Raw genomic sequence first — 18,580 nt, forward strand, 5'->3', positions numbered from 1 at the left:
TACTCAGAACAATGACGTGGCCGCATTACTCCAGCAGGGCTGCGTAAACGTCCTCATATTGAGACCTATTAGCACTTCTGTTGAAATTTCTGGGGTTGGGACTGTTGGGTCAGAGAACACACCATACAAATTGCAAGCATCTACTTTAATACCTCAGGTTCCTTTTAGCAGGCACAACACCCACAGAGACACTCTGTGACCGTCCTCTGTGAACAAGGAAGCCTGACGTACAGGGTGCTGCTGCGACCATGCCGTCCGCACCTTGTGAAAGCCACGCGCCGTCCCGGGAGAAACGGTAGCCTGGGACTCCTCCCACCCGTGGTCATAACGCAGCTCGGACTCGAACGTGCCACAGTAACATGGGGGTCAAGTCAGCCAAGGGTCCCCAACCACTCGGGAAGGGGAAGTCCTTGTTATTTCACCACAGCTGACAGATCCCCCTGGTCTGGAGACGGGCCAGCAGCTAAGCCACGGACCGGGCAAGGACGCCACCACTGCCAGCTGCTGGGGCCAGCCAGCAAATTCCTGGACTTGCTGGGGCCGTGGGGGGGCAAACTCCAAGACTTCACGCCTCTTCCAGCCACTGAGGGTACACGGCCGTCCTGCGCCGAGAGCTCTCCGTCCTGCGCCGAGAGCTCTGTCCTGCTGAAGGGCTCCGACAGAAGTGCACCCCACCCCCCACAGAAAAGGACCTCAGGCAGCGCCCCATATCACAGCCAGGGGCCAGCGAGGCCACAAAGCCAGACTCTGAAACAAAAAGCCACTAGTTTAAAAGGATGCAGGAGCCCTCTGTTTTGATCCAGGTAAGCGAAGGCCAGGGAGGCAGTGAGTGGCTCAAGACCACAAGGCCACAGCACGGTGGCCACACAGGCTTGCTGGCCCACCTCCCTGGGGCCGACGGGAAGCCCCCGCCCTTCCTACTGTGTCGCAGGCTCCAACACCAACATAGCTCAACAGAGAGTCCTTGGAGTGAGTTAGAGAAAAGGCTGTGGCGATTTCGCCACTCCGTTCCTCCCTGTCCACCAGTGTGCCGTGCTCCCGCCCCAGTCCCTCACTCTTGTCCTCTCAGGGCGGAGATCTGGGGTTGCCCCCGACATGCCTGTATCTGTGAACCAGGGCCCCAATGACAGGCACCCAGCATTTACGTCTGGAACATGTGAAAAGATGTTTTCTTCCCGGCACAGCTAAATGGAGGCCCCAAAGGTAAGCTGCAAACTCTGGAAAATGAGACAAGCATGGCTTTTATAAACACTAGGGTATGGAAGAAACTCTGGACATGGTCAAAGACTGAAAAGAAAGAAAAGAAAACCTATCACTAAGTGGGGAAACTCAGCCAGCTGTCTGCCAAGACAAGAGGGTGAGCCGAATCAATGAGAGGACAGTTAATTCCTTAATAGATGTTTTCAGCACACTGGTGAACGGCCTCTTGTTTGCGAAAGGATCTGGAACAGGACCAAAACCCACAAACTCACCAGATCCTGAAGCAGGGGAATTCCACACTGAAGCAAAAGCCTTATTCAAACATAAAAGTGCTCTCCCTAAAAAATAGTTCTAATTACTTTTTAAGACAGGTTCTCAAAATATTGATTTAATTTTATACTGTTTATCTAAAATTTGTAATAGTTACCCTAACAGATTTTTAACAATAAATACTATTAAAAAACCAAAGTGAAAGGCTCATGTCCTTTTAAGGGCTTTTAAACAGTCTCTTAGCTGTGCACAGCCAGCACCCTGCAGAGACAAAGGGCCTATCAGGTGCCCAGGGACCGCCACACTCAGAAGGGCTTTCCAAACACCTGCCCCTTAGGCCAGGCGCCGCCTGGTGGTATGTGTGTGTCCATGTTGGCACAAAGGAGCATGTGATACAGTAAATGAGAAAAGCGGGTTACAGATCAAGTTCCATAGGAGATCAATGGGATCTCCTGTTTCTTTAAAAACACAAAAAGCTACACTAACAGGAGTGTGCAGTCCGTGTTTCATTACACGTGGAACATCTCTGACCTGAAACCCTCGGCCCAACCTATCCCTGCTGTAGGGGGCAAAGACTCAGCACCGCACAGACACAAGCAGGCTGCAAAGACATCCTCGTGCCAGAAACACCGAAACACAGAACACCTGTGAGTATCATGGGCCCCAGCAATGAGGCTATTACAATCAGGAAAACGTTAGTTGCTATACTGTCCCTGGATAGTGTTTATGACTTATAATATTTTGCTTATCAAAAACCTCATCTTCACATCAATTTTCACAGATTAATCTCACCTCACAGACAATAGTTAGCAGGAACTTGTTTCTCAGGCTAACAGGTAAATATTAGGAACTGATGTCATACAAGCACTGGGCAAATTCAGAAAGTCTGATGCCATTTAGAAACACATCCTGAAACCAGAGTTCACACTTGCGACAGTAACTTCACGCTCCTGCCAGCAGCTCCCCGCTAGGGCAAGGCATCCAATGGGAAAACTCCCCAGTTACTTGATGACCTCATCTCACTAATGAGAAAACAGAGGCACATTATAAATCTCAACTCCCTAAATGTTACCTGACCACATTTTCTTGAAATATACTAAGTCTAAGAATAGCCAAAAATTGCACTTCTAAGGTAGAAAGAAGACAAGAGCCCGGGTCATAGCACCATAGAAGATTCTAGAATCAGAGGCCATTTGTTGTTTTTGAAACAACATCACTGTACGCGGAACACCATGGAATCCAGTCACAACCTTTCTAGAACGGGGTAGGAGGAACCGCACTGGTCATTGTGGAAGAAATGCGCATGGCGCCTGGTCAGGGATAGTGGAAGGCGAGATAAGGCACAGAGAGGAAGGAGGGGTGGGGCGGGGGAGACCCCCCCAACACCAAAGAGCCTGTCCCGCCTCAAAGCCTCAGCTCTCAGAACTTCTTGAAGCCAAAGCCGCATGCTGTGGGAAGCTAACTCAGCACAGCACAGAACGTTCAACATTTATTATTTTAAAACTCTACAAATATGTAGTGCTTACTAAACTTTGTACAGGTGCTAAGGAAAAACTTTCCTTTCTCCTGGATAAATGTTTGTGTTATTTTCAGCCTCTAGAGTAGCAGAACAGAGAAAAGCTAAATTTCAGAGACACACTTAACCTTTTTTTCTAATCCACACGTCTGAGCATAGCCGCACTGTCTAATGATGTGCAGGTCTAATTTCTGGTAAAGTCTTAAGACTACCAACATGTATGATTTACTTACATGATCAATGCCTCCCATTCAAAAAAATTCTCTTCATTCATGGGGCCTGCAGGAAAAGAAAAATATCCGCATTGTCACTTTGAAGGTAACTTTCGCTATTAGAAGTAAATTTGAAAAAGATTAACTTTAGTACCTCACCTGCCACAATTCCTTCCGGAGGATTCAGTGTTAATTCTATAAAATTAAAAAGTAAAACCATTATGAAATAGAATGAATATTATGTTGGCATTTTAACAAAACTGTAAAGGGTATACAAATTATAAAATATGTAGTCTACATAGAGCAGATCAAAACTCTTCATACAAGTGAATTCCTGCTCCAGTTACATTTCTGAGAAAGACTATGTGAACAGTTCTTTATACCAGCAACAGAGCAGAATTTTAGAGTTAGAAACCCCTTCATTTTACAAATGAAGAAACAAACAAAAAGAGTGTTAACTGTCTTTCCAAAATACTCCTGCTGGTTATTTTTCTTTTACTTTTTTTTAAAAAGATTTTATTTATTTATTTATTTTAGAGAGAGGGAAGGGCAGGGGAAAGAGAGAGCAAAACATCAACGTGTGAGAGAAACATCGATCGGCTGCCTCTCACACGCGCCCCAACCAGGGACTGGCCCGAAACCCAGGCATGTGCCCTGACCGGGAATTGAACCAGCAATCTTTCACTTTGCAGGGTGATGCTCAACCAACTGAGCCATGCCAGTCAGGGCTCCTGCTGGCTACTTTGATTGAAGCTCATAAATCAAACCCCGAACGTGCTTTTCCAACGGGAAGGTATCTCCTGTCACTCCGAGATAAACTAGAGCTGAGGCTTCAAAAGCGTGACTCCGAATCAGGTGCATGGCGCACCGTACAGCCCGCCTGTCAGCCTCGGTCACCAGTGCAAACGTTGAGCCCCGCAAATGGGATGCTCCCCACGGTGTCAGACTTCAGCGCTGACGGTAGAAACAGTACAAAACTCGCCGGCGGCAGCAGCATTGCTCTGCAACTTAAGATTAGTAGATGTAGAAAAACTTGAGGCCCAGCTCTGTCACTTAGAAGCTGCCACTAAGAAATGTCATTTCAAATTAAAAGGCATCTTTAAGAGACTAAAAAGGTGAGCCCTAGAGGAAAATGATATTTGCAACAGATACAGACAACAAAGGGCAAATCTCTGAACTTCTAAAGAACACCTTACAAATCAGTAAAAATACAGACACAATCCAAAAGAAGAGTCAATCACAAGAACTGAACAGGCACTTTACACACACGGTCAATAAACCTGCCAAGGCGCCCACCTCATTAACTATAGGGAAATACAAACTAAAGCCACAGTGAGGGAGCACCACCCCCACCAGAACAACCCAGTCACCAAAGGTTAGAGAACAGACAATCGGAAGTGCCCCCTCAGAGGGGGAGCCGCAGAAGCACTCAGCTGGGAGGAGTTACAGATTGGGCCTTTTGAAATGCGGTTGCTGTTACCTACTGTGACCCAGCAGCTCCTCACAGGAGTACAAACACATACGTGAGCACACATGTGCACCAAGGGACATGTCTAAGGATCTTTTTTAACTTGCTGACGTCATCACTCAGAAGAGCTTCAGATTCTCAGTAGCAAACAACAGGCTTCTATGTAGAGCAACTTACACCAAATTAAAATAATCCCCCTATGACTGCACCTCTGAAATAATATGGGGAAACAGCAGGTAAAAAGTCCTGGTATAATTACAGGTCTGATATTTGACATTTTGGCATGCTCCCTAAAGAGACAGAGTAGATGCCGACCGCGGACACCAGCTTAAGTGCATGAGTGTTTGATGACCCTAAATCTCATAAACAAATAACAATTTAAATATTTCACCATAACCCTGAAAATAGTGTTCTAGCTGGTTTAGAAGTTCGCCATGTGTCTCTATTTTGCTATATAATTGTATGTACTGAAAAGGACACAGTTAACAATTCTGATCACAAAAGCATTCAATTCCAGGTGATATTTCTTCTCTTTACATTTGCTTCTTGGTCACAGCTAAAGCTTTGAGAAGCTATACAAAGCCACAGGGCAGTGGTTTAAGTAGCCCCCCCACCTGGCCAATATGACTAGCATCCACTTATCAAATATCAATCAACATATTATCAATTACCAGTATACTTTTTCTCTGCTAGGCACTGTTCTAGACAGTGGAGCTGTAATGGTAAATGATATAGACAAGGTCCCCACCTTAAATGAATTTTCATTCTAGTGAAGAAAGACAGGTAATGACCATGGGAACATAAATAAAACAAGTTTCAGATATTGATGAGTGTAGTGAAGAATGAGACAGGGTAAGTGACAGATATACCGAGATGGCCAAGACAGGCCTTGCTGAGGAAATGATATCGGAGGTGAGTTGTTTTTTTTTTAAAACTGAGATACAAAAGATGTAACAGGATTATTAGTTTCAGGTGTACAATAGAATGAGTTAATATTTGTATATATTGCAAAATGATAAATGAAACAACTCCAGTTAACATCCATCAACACATAGTTACAGAATTTTTTTTTAAGATCTACTCTCTTAGCAACTTTCAAAGACACAGCACAGTGTTATTAACTAAAGTCATTACACGTAATACAGCACATTACACCTGAGAACTTACCTTATAACTGCAGGTCTGTACCTTTTGACGCCCTCTGATCAACTTCATCTGCCCTCCATCCCCCACCTACAGCAATCGCCAATCTGTTCTCTATCTAGCTCAGTTTGGGGTTTTCTTAAGATTCCACATATAAATGAGGTCATACAGTATTTGTCTTTCTCTGATTTATTTCATGTTGGAGCAAATGACAAGATTTCCTTCTGTTTACAGCTCAACAATATTCCGTTGTATACAGACTATGTATTTACAGCAGCATTATTCATAATGGCCCCAAAACAGAAACAACCCAAGTATCTTATCAATAGAAGAGCCCTGGCTGGTATGACTCAGTTGGTTGGAGCAACATCTCATAACCAAATGGTTGCGGGTTCGATTCCTGGTCCTGGCAAGTATGGGAGGCAACCAACTGATGCTTCTCTCTCCCTTCCTCTAAGAGCAATGAAAAAATAAATAAGAAAGAAAAATGAGCCCTGGCTGGTGTGGCTCAGTGGATTGAACACCGGCCTGCAAACCAAAGAGTCGCCAGTTCGATTCCCAGTCAGGACGCATGACTGGGTTGCAGGCTGGGTCCCCAGTGGGGGGCACATGAGAGGAAACCACACACTGATGTTTCTCTCCCTCTCTTTCTCCTCTCCCCGCCCCCATCTAAAAATAAATAAACTCTTTAAAAAAAAAGACACACAGCTACATACACTACTTTGTGCAAAAGTACTCAGACCTAAATACCGTAACACACTGTATGTATATATACACACATATACAATACAGAATATACACATAACATAGAATACATTACTAACTTTACAGATAGATTACATATGTCAATAGGCAGGCGAAGCTGAACTACAGAGATTAAGGATGCATGCTTTTGTGGAAAAGCGAAGCTAAACCAGGAGGAGACTCTCCTGCAAGCAAGAACTGCCTGGGGCGGGGCCCCACCATGGGCTCCAGAGGGCTGGCGGCCTGCTCGCTCCGCCGCTGCCGCTCACTCTGAGAACTCCCGGAGCCGAACGTGTGTCTTTCCTTGTACTTTTCTTTGTTGGCGGTATTACAAGCTAGCAAATAGTTTTAGAAGCTGTTACAGCAACAGTTCCGCCAGGGGAGATGATGCCACAGGCCACAGTGACAACGGTGAAAGGGGTAAAGAATCAAGGGGCTGGCGCTCTTGTCCACAGGCAGAGGTGACAGGGCTTGCTGATGAAGCTGACGAGCTACGTGAGGACAAACAAGAGGGGTCCGCACCACTGAGTGAGTGGTGGTGCCCTTGCTGGGCTGGAACGGGGCAGCTCCCACTTAAACATGAGAAGGCCGGGACAACAGGAAGCGGACAGGCAGACAAGCGGAAGTGAAGGGCAGGCGGCCAAGGATGGCTCCGCGGCTCCACGGCGGAAGGATTTGGAGATGGACAGCGCGGGGTGACTGGCTGATGGGGCTCTCCAGGGCCGTGCTTCTACAGGGTGCCATTTCTAGGCTGCACTGTGACCAGGGGACGCTACTGCCATGTGGTAGGAAGGGACCAGCAACACTTAACATTCTCACATAAACAAGTCCTAAACAAGAAAAAATTATCTCATTCAAAATACTAGTAACACCTGTGGAAAAACCCTGACCCAGGAAACAAGGACAGAAGAGAGCCAAGTCTGTGACTGAGAGGGCGTGCTGGCACCAAGAAGGGGAAGAGGAAGAGACAGCAGAAGTTAGGGGAGGCCAGGGAAGTAACACGAACCACACTCGGTCTCAAATGCCAAGCACATTAAGTACTTCAAGGAGGGAAAAACCAAGTGCAAATGAGGTCAATTACCAGCCGGGCCGGAGACCCTTGGATTTGGCAAGACAGACTCTGTCCCAGCCCCTCTCTGCATCTCTTCGCAGTAGCAGAAGGGGAGAAGTAACCCCAGGACCCAACTCACCAGGCTTTGTACACCTAGTCATCTGAAATGTCATCTGGTTTCTGTCTAAAGTCAAAGCGCCCCTTTGTAAGAACAAAAAATAAACAACAGATTAAGGCAGATGGTTATAAATCGCTAAGAGGAACGGGCGTAGTGGAGACAGAAAGGCGGGCGGGGGACAACGTTGATGGGAGTGGGAGAAGGGTGCCTAAGAGCAACACAGGGAAATAATTACACCAATCATTTTAATGGACTCTTACACCAAATGGAGCTGGCTTTCTTCTTCATTTGCGGAGTTCCCCCTTGGAACTTCCCTCTGTGCCACCCTCCATTTAGGAAGAGGCAACGGGTTGTCTGAAGTGCGGCTGGAGAACCAGCCCAAGTCCAGCAGCCTCCCCACCGGCATTGTTATTCCACAGCGGCATCTACTGGTGGCAACAGAACTGCAGCAACACAATTCGCCAATGGAGGAATGCTCTGGACTACACACACAACCAGTTTCCTATTTACAGATTAAACACCTCACGAAGAGAAACAAAATCTTAACAATATGAGAGGAATTTGTAAATACCATGCCACTGATTCCTTGACAATGTTAAGTCGTTAAAAGCCTTTCTTAAAAGTGCCTTAAAAAATAGCTGCCACACAAAGTGAAATATAAATTTAACCTCTGACCCAGCAATCCCATGTCTCAGAATCTATCCCGCAGATACACTGGTATGAATAAGAAAAGATACATGCATAAGGCTATTCATTTCAGGACTATGTGTAATACCAAAAACTGGAAACAACCCAAATGCTATGTATAGGGGACGAAATTACGTTACATCTACCAAGAGAATACTTGCAGCTGTGAAAAGGAATGATGACCCTCTCTATGCACTAGCACAGCATGAGCTCCAGGACCTATGAAATGAAAAGCAAAGTGGAGGAAAGTTGTAGCTAGAGTCTCCACAGAAGCCATTCAGGTTAGGTGAGGTTACCGGAGGGACTCTAATGCAATCCAACTGGTGTCCTTATAAGAAGATTAGGACGCAGGCCTCAGGAGAGGTTACATTACACAAAGAATTCTTACAACCTAATAAAACAAACTGAAACAGGAGCAAAAAGCTCAATACACATCTTCAAAAAGATATTTTGGACAGCATATAAACACACAAAATGATACTCAACGTCACTGGTCACTATGAAAATGCAAATTAAAACCACAATAAGAGGATGGTGACGTAGAAACATCTTCAGCTCACCGACCCAAACAGACACACGAATGACACATTTGAAACAATTTCCTCTTAGAAAAGAACACAAACAAAAACCTTAAAGGCTAGCTGAGTGACAACTACACATCGAGCAAACGGAAAACAAACGGCCCTGCTCCACACCAGCATCTTGTGGAAGGGAGCCTTACCACATGCCTGCTGCCCCGAGTTTTCGAGCTGCCACATAGGGGATGCCCCCTGATCGCCTGGCTCTGGAGGCCAGGGGACCTTGTGTTCCTGGTCCCATTAATAATCGGCGTCACCCAGAAAAGAGGTCATACCCTAGTCTGGCACCTGATTTTTGCAAATGCCGCCAGGCAATACCTCTATATCGCCTAGCTCTGCGGCCAGTGGAGCTCAGACTCATGGGTCCCTCTGGACTGTAACAAGAGAAAGAGTTCTTAAACAGCTACTACCCCCGGAGCACAGCGAGAGGCAACAGACCCAAGAGCTTGGTCTTCCTATAAAGGAGGCCTATGGGCAAATCACCATGGCTGCAGCCTGAGGGGCAGGCTTCTAATTAAACTGCAATCCTTTCCAGAGACCCCCGAAGGCAGGCGCTAGCATTCACACTCACCTGCTGCTGAGCTCAGAGGGCCAGAGTCTCTTGGAGGGAGCTTTATGCATGCTTGGTGCTCTGGTCAGACTTCTTTGCTTGTCCTGTAGCTTCAGCCTGAGGGGCAGACTTCAGGTCTGGCACACATTTAGTGGCCTACATACCATATTTTGCCATGTAAAATGTGCACTTTTTGCTCAGATTTTTGAGGGAAAAATAAGGATGCCCATTTTACATGGGTAGTGCTAGTTCCCATTAGACGTGGGAATTAGTACTGAAACGTGGGTGCGCATTAATGAAGCAAAATACGGTAGCTGCTCTTAAGAAACCGGGCTGTGGATGCCCTCTTGGCACACACCCTCTGCCCTGCTCCAGCTCCAGAACACCCAGATATACTCGCCTGGAGCCCCAGTACATGATACCTGGCTGGAGCCACAATCTCTGTGACTTCCAGCCAAGGGACACCTCCAGGTTGCCTGGCTCTGGTGGCCAGCAAGGCTTACGCTTGCAGTCTCACAGGACTTTTTATGTTTGCGTATTTTAAAAGCTGCTGCCTGAGGGCCTGGCTTACAATCAACCTGAATCCAGGAGGTGAGCTCTTCCCCTCCAGGACACTGACAGGTATTGGCACACCCTCAGCTACGGCTTGCACAAGCACAAAGATTTGAGAGACAACCAAGAGCTGAGGCAGGGTTGAATGACAAGGTTCATCTTTTACATTAGGCCACTCCCCTTCAAGATGGAAGAGGTGGCTGTTTCATCTACTGTATAGAAACCAACACAGAATCAAGCAAAATGAAGAAACAGAGAAATATACTACAAATGAAAGAACAAGATAAAACTTCAGAAAAAACCTTTATTAAACAGAGGTAAGTAATCCACCTGATGAGTTCAAAGTAATGGTCATAAAGATGCTTGTTGAACTGGGGAGAAAAATGGGTGAACAAAGTGAGAACTTCAACAAAGATGTGAGAAACATAGAAAACACCAAACAGAAGTCATAGAGCTAACACACACACGCGCGCGCGCGCACAGAGTAACTGCACTCAGAAATATACTGGAGGGGTTCAACACCAGATGAGATTAAGCAGAAGAAAAGATAAGTCAACTTGAAGACAAGATAGTGAAACTCACCCAATCAGAGGTGCAAAAAGAAAAAAAGAATGAAAAATGTGAAGTTTATAGGAATGATGAGACAAGATCAAACAGGTTAACATTGCCATCATAGGGCTCCCAGGAGGAGGAGAGAGAAAGGAGAAGAAAACTTATTTGAAGAAATAATGGAGGCGGGGGCTGGGTGGAGGCGGGCATATGGCCAGGCGGGGGTTGGAAGGGGTGTGGAATGGGAACATCTGCAATAGTGTCAACAATAAAAATAAAGAAAAAGACATAAAGGCTGAAAACTTGCCTAACCCTGAAAAGAAAATAGGCACCCAGATCCAGGAAGCTCAGAGAGTTCCAAATAAGAGAAACCCAAAGAAACACACACCAATACACATTATAATTAAAGTGTTAAAAGTTAAATCAAGAAGGCTACTAAAAGTGGCAAAAGAACACTTCTTGCATACAAGGGAGCCCCCATAAGACTAACAGCAGATTTTTCAGCAGAAACCTTGACGGCCAGAAGGGAGAGGCATGGTATATTTAAAAGGCTGAAAGGAAGAAAAAGAAAACCAAGAATAGTCTCCACAGCAAAGTTATCATTCATAAGTGAAGGAGAAATAGTACTGAGACAAGCAAAACTAAAAAAGTTCATTACCACCAAATCAGATGCTACAAAAAATAAAATAACTTCTAGGGTCACTGGTTCAATTTCCAGTCAGGGCACAAGCCTGGGTTGCAGGGCACGTCCTGAGCTGGGGGGGCATGCGAGAGGCAACCACATGTTGATGTTTCTCTCCCCCTCCCCCTCCCTTTCCCTGGATGGGAGGAAGAAAGGGAGGGAGGAAGAAAGGGAGGGAGGGAAGGAGAGGGGGAAGGAGGAAAGAACTTCTTCAAACTGAAAAAGAAAAGGTGTTAGTGACAAGAACACATATAAAAGAATAACTCTTACTAGAAAAATAAATATATAATAAAGGTATTAGAATAATCACTTAAAAAACTAATATAAAGGTTAAAAAGCAAAAGTAGTAAAAAATAACTATGATTAGAATAGCTAGTTAAAGGATACACAAGATAAAAAGATGTAAAATGTGACACCAAAAACAAAATGTGGCAGTGGGGATAGAACGAATGTTGAGCTTTAAAATGTGATAAAACTTAGTTATCAACATAAAACATGTTGTTATAAATATAGGTTTTTATAAATAAGCCTTATGGCAATCATAAAGCAAAAACCTGTAAGAACTCTACAAAAAGTAGAGAGAAAGGAATCTAAGCATATCACTAGAGAGAGTCATCAGACCATAAAAAAAACAAGAACAAGAGAAGGAACTGAAAAAACTACACTATAAAAACAGCCAGAAAACAATTAATAAAATGGCAATAAACACGTGGCTATCACTAATTACTTTAAATGTATATAGACTAAATTATCTAATCAAAAGACAGAAAGTGGTCAAATGCATAAGAAAATCCATATCTGTCTATATGCTGCCTGTAACAGACTCAATTTAATGTAAGGACACACACAGACTGAAAGTGAAGGATTAGAAAAAGATGTTCCATGCAAATAGATACCAAAAGCTGGGAAGTTCTCCTTATATCAGATAAAAAAAGAGTTAAAAAAAAAAAGGCTGTAATAAGAGACAAAGATGGACATTACATAATGATAAAGAGGTCAACCCAACGAGGAGATACAACATTTGGAAATTCTATGCATCCAACATAGGAAAACCTAAATATGTAAAAGGAGTGTATCAGTAGACCTAAAGGGAGAAACAGAGAACAATACAAGTAATAGTAGGTGACTTCGATACCCCACTTACATCAATACCCCACTTACATCATCAGCATTAGACAGGTTAACTTAGCCAATATTTATATAACACTCCATCCAAAAGCAAAAGGATACACATTTTCTTAAGTGCACACAGAGTATTTTCCAAGATAGATCATATGTTAGGCCACAAAACAAGAGAATTCAAATCCTATCAGGCATCTTTTCCAACCACAGTGGTATAAAACTAAATACTGATTACATGAAGAAAACTGGAAAATTCACAAATACATGGAGATTAAACATGCAAGTGAACAATCAATGGGTCAAAGAAGAAATCAAAATAGAAAACAAAAAATGCCCTGAGATAAATGAAAATGGAAATGGAACATACCAAAAGCTATGGGCTGCGGCGTACACAGCTCCCAGAGGGAAGTCGCAGCAATAAATGCCTGCTTCAAGAAACAAGAAGAACCTCACCTGAACAACCTAGCATTTATTAACATCTCAAGGAATTAGAAAAAGAACAAACGGAGCCCAAAGTTAGTAGAAGGAGGGAATTAACAAAGATTAGAGCGGAAATAAATGAAAGAGACTAAAAAGACAATAGAAAAGATCAATAAAACTAAGAACTGGTTCTCTGAAAACATAAAATTGACAAACCTTTAGCCAGACTCACCAAGAAAAAAAAAATAGAGAGGACTCAAATAAATAAAATTGGAAATAAAAGATGTCGCAATTGATACCACAGAGACACAAAGGATCCTAAGACACTATGCTATGAACAATTGTACTCTGACAACTTGGATGGGTCACAATATAATTATACTGAATGAAAGATGTGTGGCAAAAGCAATCTACAGTGACAGAAAACTGGTCCGACGTTGCCTGGGACTTAGAGGCGCAGGACGGAGGAAGGGGAGCTAGATTATGAAGAGGCAGGATTCAGCTTCAGAGGACAGTGGTTATGCTCCTCATCCTGATTGTGACGATGGCTTCATGAGTGTGTGTGTGCATCCAAACCCACTGCATGTGCACTCCAAGTGTCCCAGCTTAACGTATGTAAATTACATTTCAATAGAACTTTAAAAAAAAAAAAAAAGCGTGGCTGCAAAAACCACCACCACAAAGGCTGAAAAGGCAAATCACAGAGATAAAATAACTAACACATATAACCAACAAAGGACTGGAGATATATAAAAGGACAGAAGATGTGTAAAGAACTCCCACAAATCAACAAGAAAAAGACACACCAGCCTATGGAAATCTGGTAAAAGACATGAATTAACATTTCACAGAAGAAAAACCACGAATGGCCCAAACACATGACAGGATGCTCAATTTCACTCCTAATTATGATACACGAATTAAAACCCACCCATCAGACTGATAAAAACAGACACTGCACAACACCAAGGCGTTAGTGGACATTCGATGCAACATACGTGGGAACAACACAATGACAACCAGCCATGCAAGTGCTCCAGGAATGCATTACACCCTCCACGTGTGCACCAAAATGTTCCTAGAAGCACTATCTACATACTCATGAAATACTGCAAATAACCTAAATGCCCATCAATAATGTAATAAATTTTAGTTTATTCATCAAATAAAATACTACTTAGCAGTGAAAATGAACTCCCGCTATATGCTTCAACACATATGAATCTCAGAAACAGTGCTGAGCAAAAGATTCAATTTGCAGAACATGTATGGAGCAATTCCGTTTTTATTAAGTACAAAAATGGACAAAGGTAAGTAGTATATTGCTTACAGGTATATTAAGTGGTAAAACTGAAGAAAAGGAAAAGGATAATTTACACAAAATTCAGTGGCAGTAACTTCTGGTGGTAGTGGAAGGTGCACAAAGATTTCTAAGTCACTGCTAGCATTCTATTTCTTACATTTGGTGTCTTGGCTACAAATGTTCATTTTACTATTCATGTGAACATACACATTTTATGTACTTTTACTTATACAATATATTTCACAAAAAATGTTCTAAAAAGCTAAAAATGGGTTAATGATAGGAAAAGATGTCAGTGCTAGGAAGGATGGGTTGAGTGTGGTGGCTCAGGGGTGGCTTCTCCAGGGCAGCAGAGCACAGGTGTTGAAGATATCCAGGAAAAGAAAGTGCTGACGTCCACACAGGAGTGTGCCAACAGTGAGTCCAATGGGGCGGGAGAGCAAGGTGCCAGGGCATGTAGAGCTCCCAGGTCATGGCAAGGACTTTGGTTTTTACGACAACCAAGGGTGCTAGGCAGAGTGACAGGATCTGACTTCCCGCTGTTTTAAAACTAGAACCGAGTGAGGCAAGAGCAGAAGCAGAAGCCCCATCAGGACTGCACTGAGGCCATCCAGGCCTGGGGACTGGCGTGGCCCCGCATGGGACTCCGGATGAAGTCTTAAGTAGGACATCAAGTTACTTGTACACACAAAAGAAAGTGAGGAATCTGGATGGACGCAGGGTTTTGAGCCCAAGCAACTGGAAGAATGAGGCTACCGGCACTTGAGACAGGGTTGGGGCACAGCGACAATGCAAGAACCGTGGCTCAGTTTTAACACACGTGAGTTTGGGGCTCCTATGAGATACCGTGCTGGGCAGAATAATGTCCCCCAGAATATGTGAAAGAGACCTTATCTGGCAATGGGGGCCTTGCAGATGTACTCAGGAAAACGAGGCCATCCTGGACTAGGGTGGGGCCTAAACCAATGACTGGTAAGCTTCTAGGAGGGAAAGACAGCCCTCCATGTGAAGACAGAAGCAGAGACTGGAGTTACACCGCCAAAGGCCAAGGAACACCAAGGACTGCAGCGACCACCAGAAGCTCGAAGAGGCAAGAAGGGATTCTTCCCCAGAGCCTTCGAAGGGAGTGTGGCTCTGCTGACACCCTGATCTGGGACTTTTGGCCTTCAAAACTGTGAAAAAATAAATTTCCGTTGCATTAAGCCACCCAGCTTGTGCTACTTTCTTTTGGCCACCCCAAGAAACTCATACCTAAGGCTATCTCTGACATCCCTAGGGAAAGCTAGACGATGTATGAAGAAAAAACCTCAGAAAAGGTATCAGTTGAAAATATTTGGCATTTTTTCCTGGCTCTCTCTCTTTTCTGGTTTTAAGAACTTAGGCAAATCATTCTGCTTCTCTGTTAATTCAATTTCCTGTAAAGTCAGAGGCCTGAACAGAAGCATATCCAAGGTCCTACCACCTCTAAACTTCTGTAGTTCTAGGACTATTCCCAAGTAAAGTCCAACAATGCAAAGACTGGATTGAAGCAGCAACCTGAACTTAAATACTTAAATATAATTCCTTCTCTACAGAAATGAGAAACTAATTCCTGCTCGCAGTCTAGAAACTGGGTGAGACAGAGTAACACAGATCCAGAGACCAGAGTGACAGGAAATCCTAGGTGTTCCTACACATTGACACCCTCCCCCCAGTCCTCCCATCCAGCCTTGGGTTTCCCATAAGGAGACAGAGGCACCAGTCCTTCCCCGGACCCCACCCTCTGATCACAGTGAACTGTTTCTCCTCACTGTCCCCTCCCATTTCCCTCCGAAATATATGTTCCTACTATGGAGGGCACTAGGTAGTGAGCACTGTTTACGCATTTTATTTTTTTAATGTGTTAATAAATATCTACACATTTATTTTAAAGACCTTGCATTTGCAACACTCTGGTTTGCTCCCACTAAACATCGACTCTCTCTGCGCAGTGCCACTGAGATGGTTCAGGAAACTGAGCTGCGTGCATATCTACCAATTATTTCTATGACATCATTATGTAAGGTTACTGTCAACTTTCTTCTGAAGATACTGTCAATGTAACTATAACCGTAAGAGCTAACATTATCGAGAGCTATCTATTAGGTATCCTGTGAAGCACTAGTCTTCCCAGGTGAGGAGAACGCAGGGGTTAAGGCCCATACCAAGGTCAGAGTGCTAAAAAGCAGAAGCTCCAGAAGCCCCGCCCTTAACCAGGAGGGGGCTTCCACCTAGTCTTGCCTGCTCTTCCACCCGATGGACTTGTTACAGGCAATTCTCCCAAGGGAGTACTCTACTGTGAAAACGCAGAATACGGAATGTTCCTGGGTTCTCGTTTCCTCCTTTGCTTTCCCCAAATATTAAGAAAAATCTACGAGGCTTTCTGAACACGATTTAGGAAGGATAACAGGTGGTGGCATTGTTCGAGACCTCCATTCCCTTATTAAAGAGAAAACCAAAAGTTAACCCTTCATCTCAAGACTCATCACAATGCGCTTTTTCTCTTAAAATACTTTTTTAACTGCTGGGTAGGCAATTGAGGCTGTCCTCCCCTCCTCTCTCACTGCACGGAGGCGAGGCTGGAATTACAGAATTCTCCAAATTACTAAAAGGATCAGAGACAAGACAAACGATGACTGAATGTAACTGTAAACATTCCTGAAATAGCACAGCAGTAACGTTCACTTCTGCCGTTTAACGCATCCTCCACAGAAGTTGACAGGCACATTAGGGAGGAGGCGGTGGGCACAGCGGAGCAGAGCAGAGCAACCAGAGACCACTGAGGCTCACTAGCTAATCGTAAACAAACGGGGAGATTCCATCGGGTAAGAGGAGTCCCCGGCTCTGCGGGCAGCTTTCCTGGGCCCCGCACTCCGCTCAGGCCTCATGGAGCAGCGGATGGAGCGGGGCCCTGGCCGGGGCGGGGGCGAGGCGGGGGGACCGAGAGCAAGGGGACCCAGGGTCGCGAGGAGGGAGAAGACGCCACCGCCCCAATGTGAGGATCACGGGTAAGTGGCCCTGGACTCACGTTTGTACTCTGCCATAAGCCTCTTGAGCGCAGTCCCTGCCATCTTCTGGGCAACAGCAGTGCCGTCGGGCCTAAGAGCTCGTATCCTCCCGCCCAGGACACAGTTGCTTCCGGGTCGCCGCTGGGGCTCAGAGGCCCATCCGGTCTGCGAGGCGCGCGTGCGCAGTGGCAGGACGGGTGCGGGAGGGAGCGGGGACCTGCCCAGGGTGGTGACCGGGAGGGGAGGCGAGCATGGCTTTGATGGAGTTGGAGTGGCTTTGGTCCCTAGTTGGGGGCGGGGGCCTAGGCCACTCGGTCGCTTTGTGGGGTTGAAGCCGCTTCCAGCAGCTCAGTTCCTTTAGGGCTTGGTCTTCCCGAAGATTCTGGACGGCAGATTCCCGGGTAGGGTACGTGGTAACCGCCTGTTCCGTCATAGTGGCCGCAGGACATTTTGATGGAAAGCAGAAGAGGCAACGGCAAGGCGAACTTGGCAGGTGTCATTCAGATAAGAGTATTTTTTTAAAGACGCCGAAGGAGGGATGAACAATGAAGCAGCTGCATTTGGTGGTTTCCACCGCAAGTGGCTGCAACATCACCCCCCCACCACCGCTAGGAGCCAGTGACTTTCTCCGAGCCCAACTGCAGCCAAAGGAGACTGTCTCCTAAGACGTTGACACCCGACACCTTCCCACAGGGGTTAATTAGGTTTGGAAAGAGGTGGCTGGCATTGGTAGGGGGGGTTATTCTGCCGGCGTGGCCGGAACTCGGGGTCCCCAAACTTGGCCTCGCGGAGGGAGGAACCTGAGGAGCCCCATGGGGCCCAAGCCGCTGTGGCCAGCCCGCTCACCAGCATGCCCCGGGTGCTGAGTAGCCAGTGCCATTTGTGAAGACTTCCTAAGCAATCACACTGAGGCCGCCAGCAAGTACAGAATGTTTCGTATATCCTTGGCAACTCAAGTTCTGAAGTATAAAAGGTTATTTCACAGCTGAAGGTGGTTTAAGATAGAGCTTCAATATCATCTTCCCCAGCTGTGAGCCAGCCTCGCAGCAGGTACCCTGCCAGGTTTTCCTGGGAGGGAGGGTTCCTGGGAAGTGGGACTTTCAGTGCTGAAACGGGGAAGCACTAGCTGGGACCTGGCCTCCCTGGATAGGATAAATAGGGCGTATCTATTCCTGAAACATCAGTTCAAAGATCCTGGAAGTTAGACTTGGGTAAATATTTTTAAATATTAATACTCAGAGGGATTCCAAAGGCACAATTTGCATAAATTTTAAGAGAAAAGAACCTCCAGGACATACCCTGTTCGTTCTTCCACCATCAGTGCTGTGGGTGGAATTCAGCAGCCCTGCTCTGATGTCCCAAACTCTTAGCCTCACTCTCCTAACTTGA

The 18,580-nt window shown here is 45.3% G+C and overlaps 1 protein-coding gene across 1 annotated transcript in view; it reads right to left on the bottom strand.

Annotated features, from left to right (window-relative positions):
• UBE2G2 (ubiquitin conjugating enzyme E2 G2) overlaps positions 1-17,322 on the bottom strand; it is a 30,337-nt gene extending 13,015 nt beyond the window's left edge. Inside the window, exons 1-3 of the mRNA XM_054579068.1 lie at positions 17,212-17,322; positions 3,358-3,393; positions 3,220-3,265 (exon numbers count right to left, since the gene is read on the bottom strand). Coding sequence (XP_054435043.1) covers positions 3,220-3,265; positions 3,358-3,393; positions 17,212-17,254 — 125 coding nt within the window. The 5' untranslated portion in view covers positions 17,255-17,322. The remainder of the gene's footprint in view (positions 1-3,219; positions 3,266-3,357; positions 3,394-17,211) is intronic.
• Positions 17,323-18,580: the final 1,258 nt, after the last annotated feature.

The sequence above is a fragment of the Pteronotus mesoamericanus genome, unplaced genomic scaffold, assembly GCF_021234165.1.
Source record: "Pteronotus mesoamericanus isolate MK-2021 breed Mesoamerican mustached bat unplaced genomic scaffold, CSHL_Meso_final contig_116, whole genome shotgun sequence".
NCBI lineage: Eukaryota > Metazoa > Chordata > Mammalia > Chiroptera > Mormoopidae > Pteronotus > Pteronotus mesoamericanus.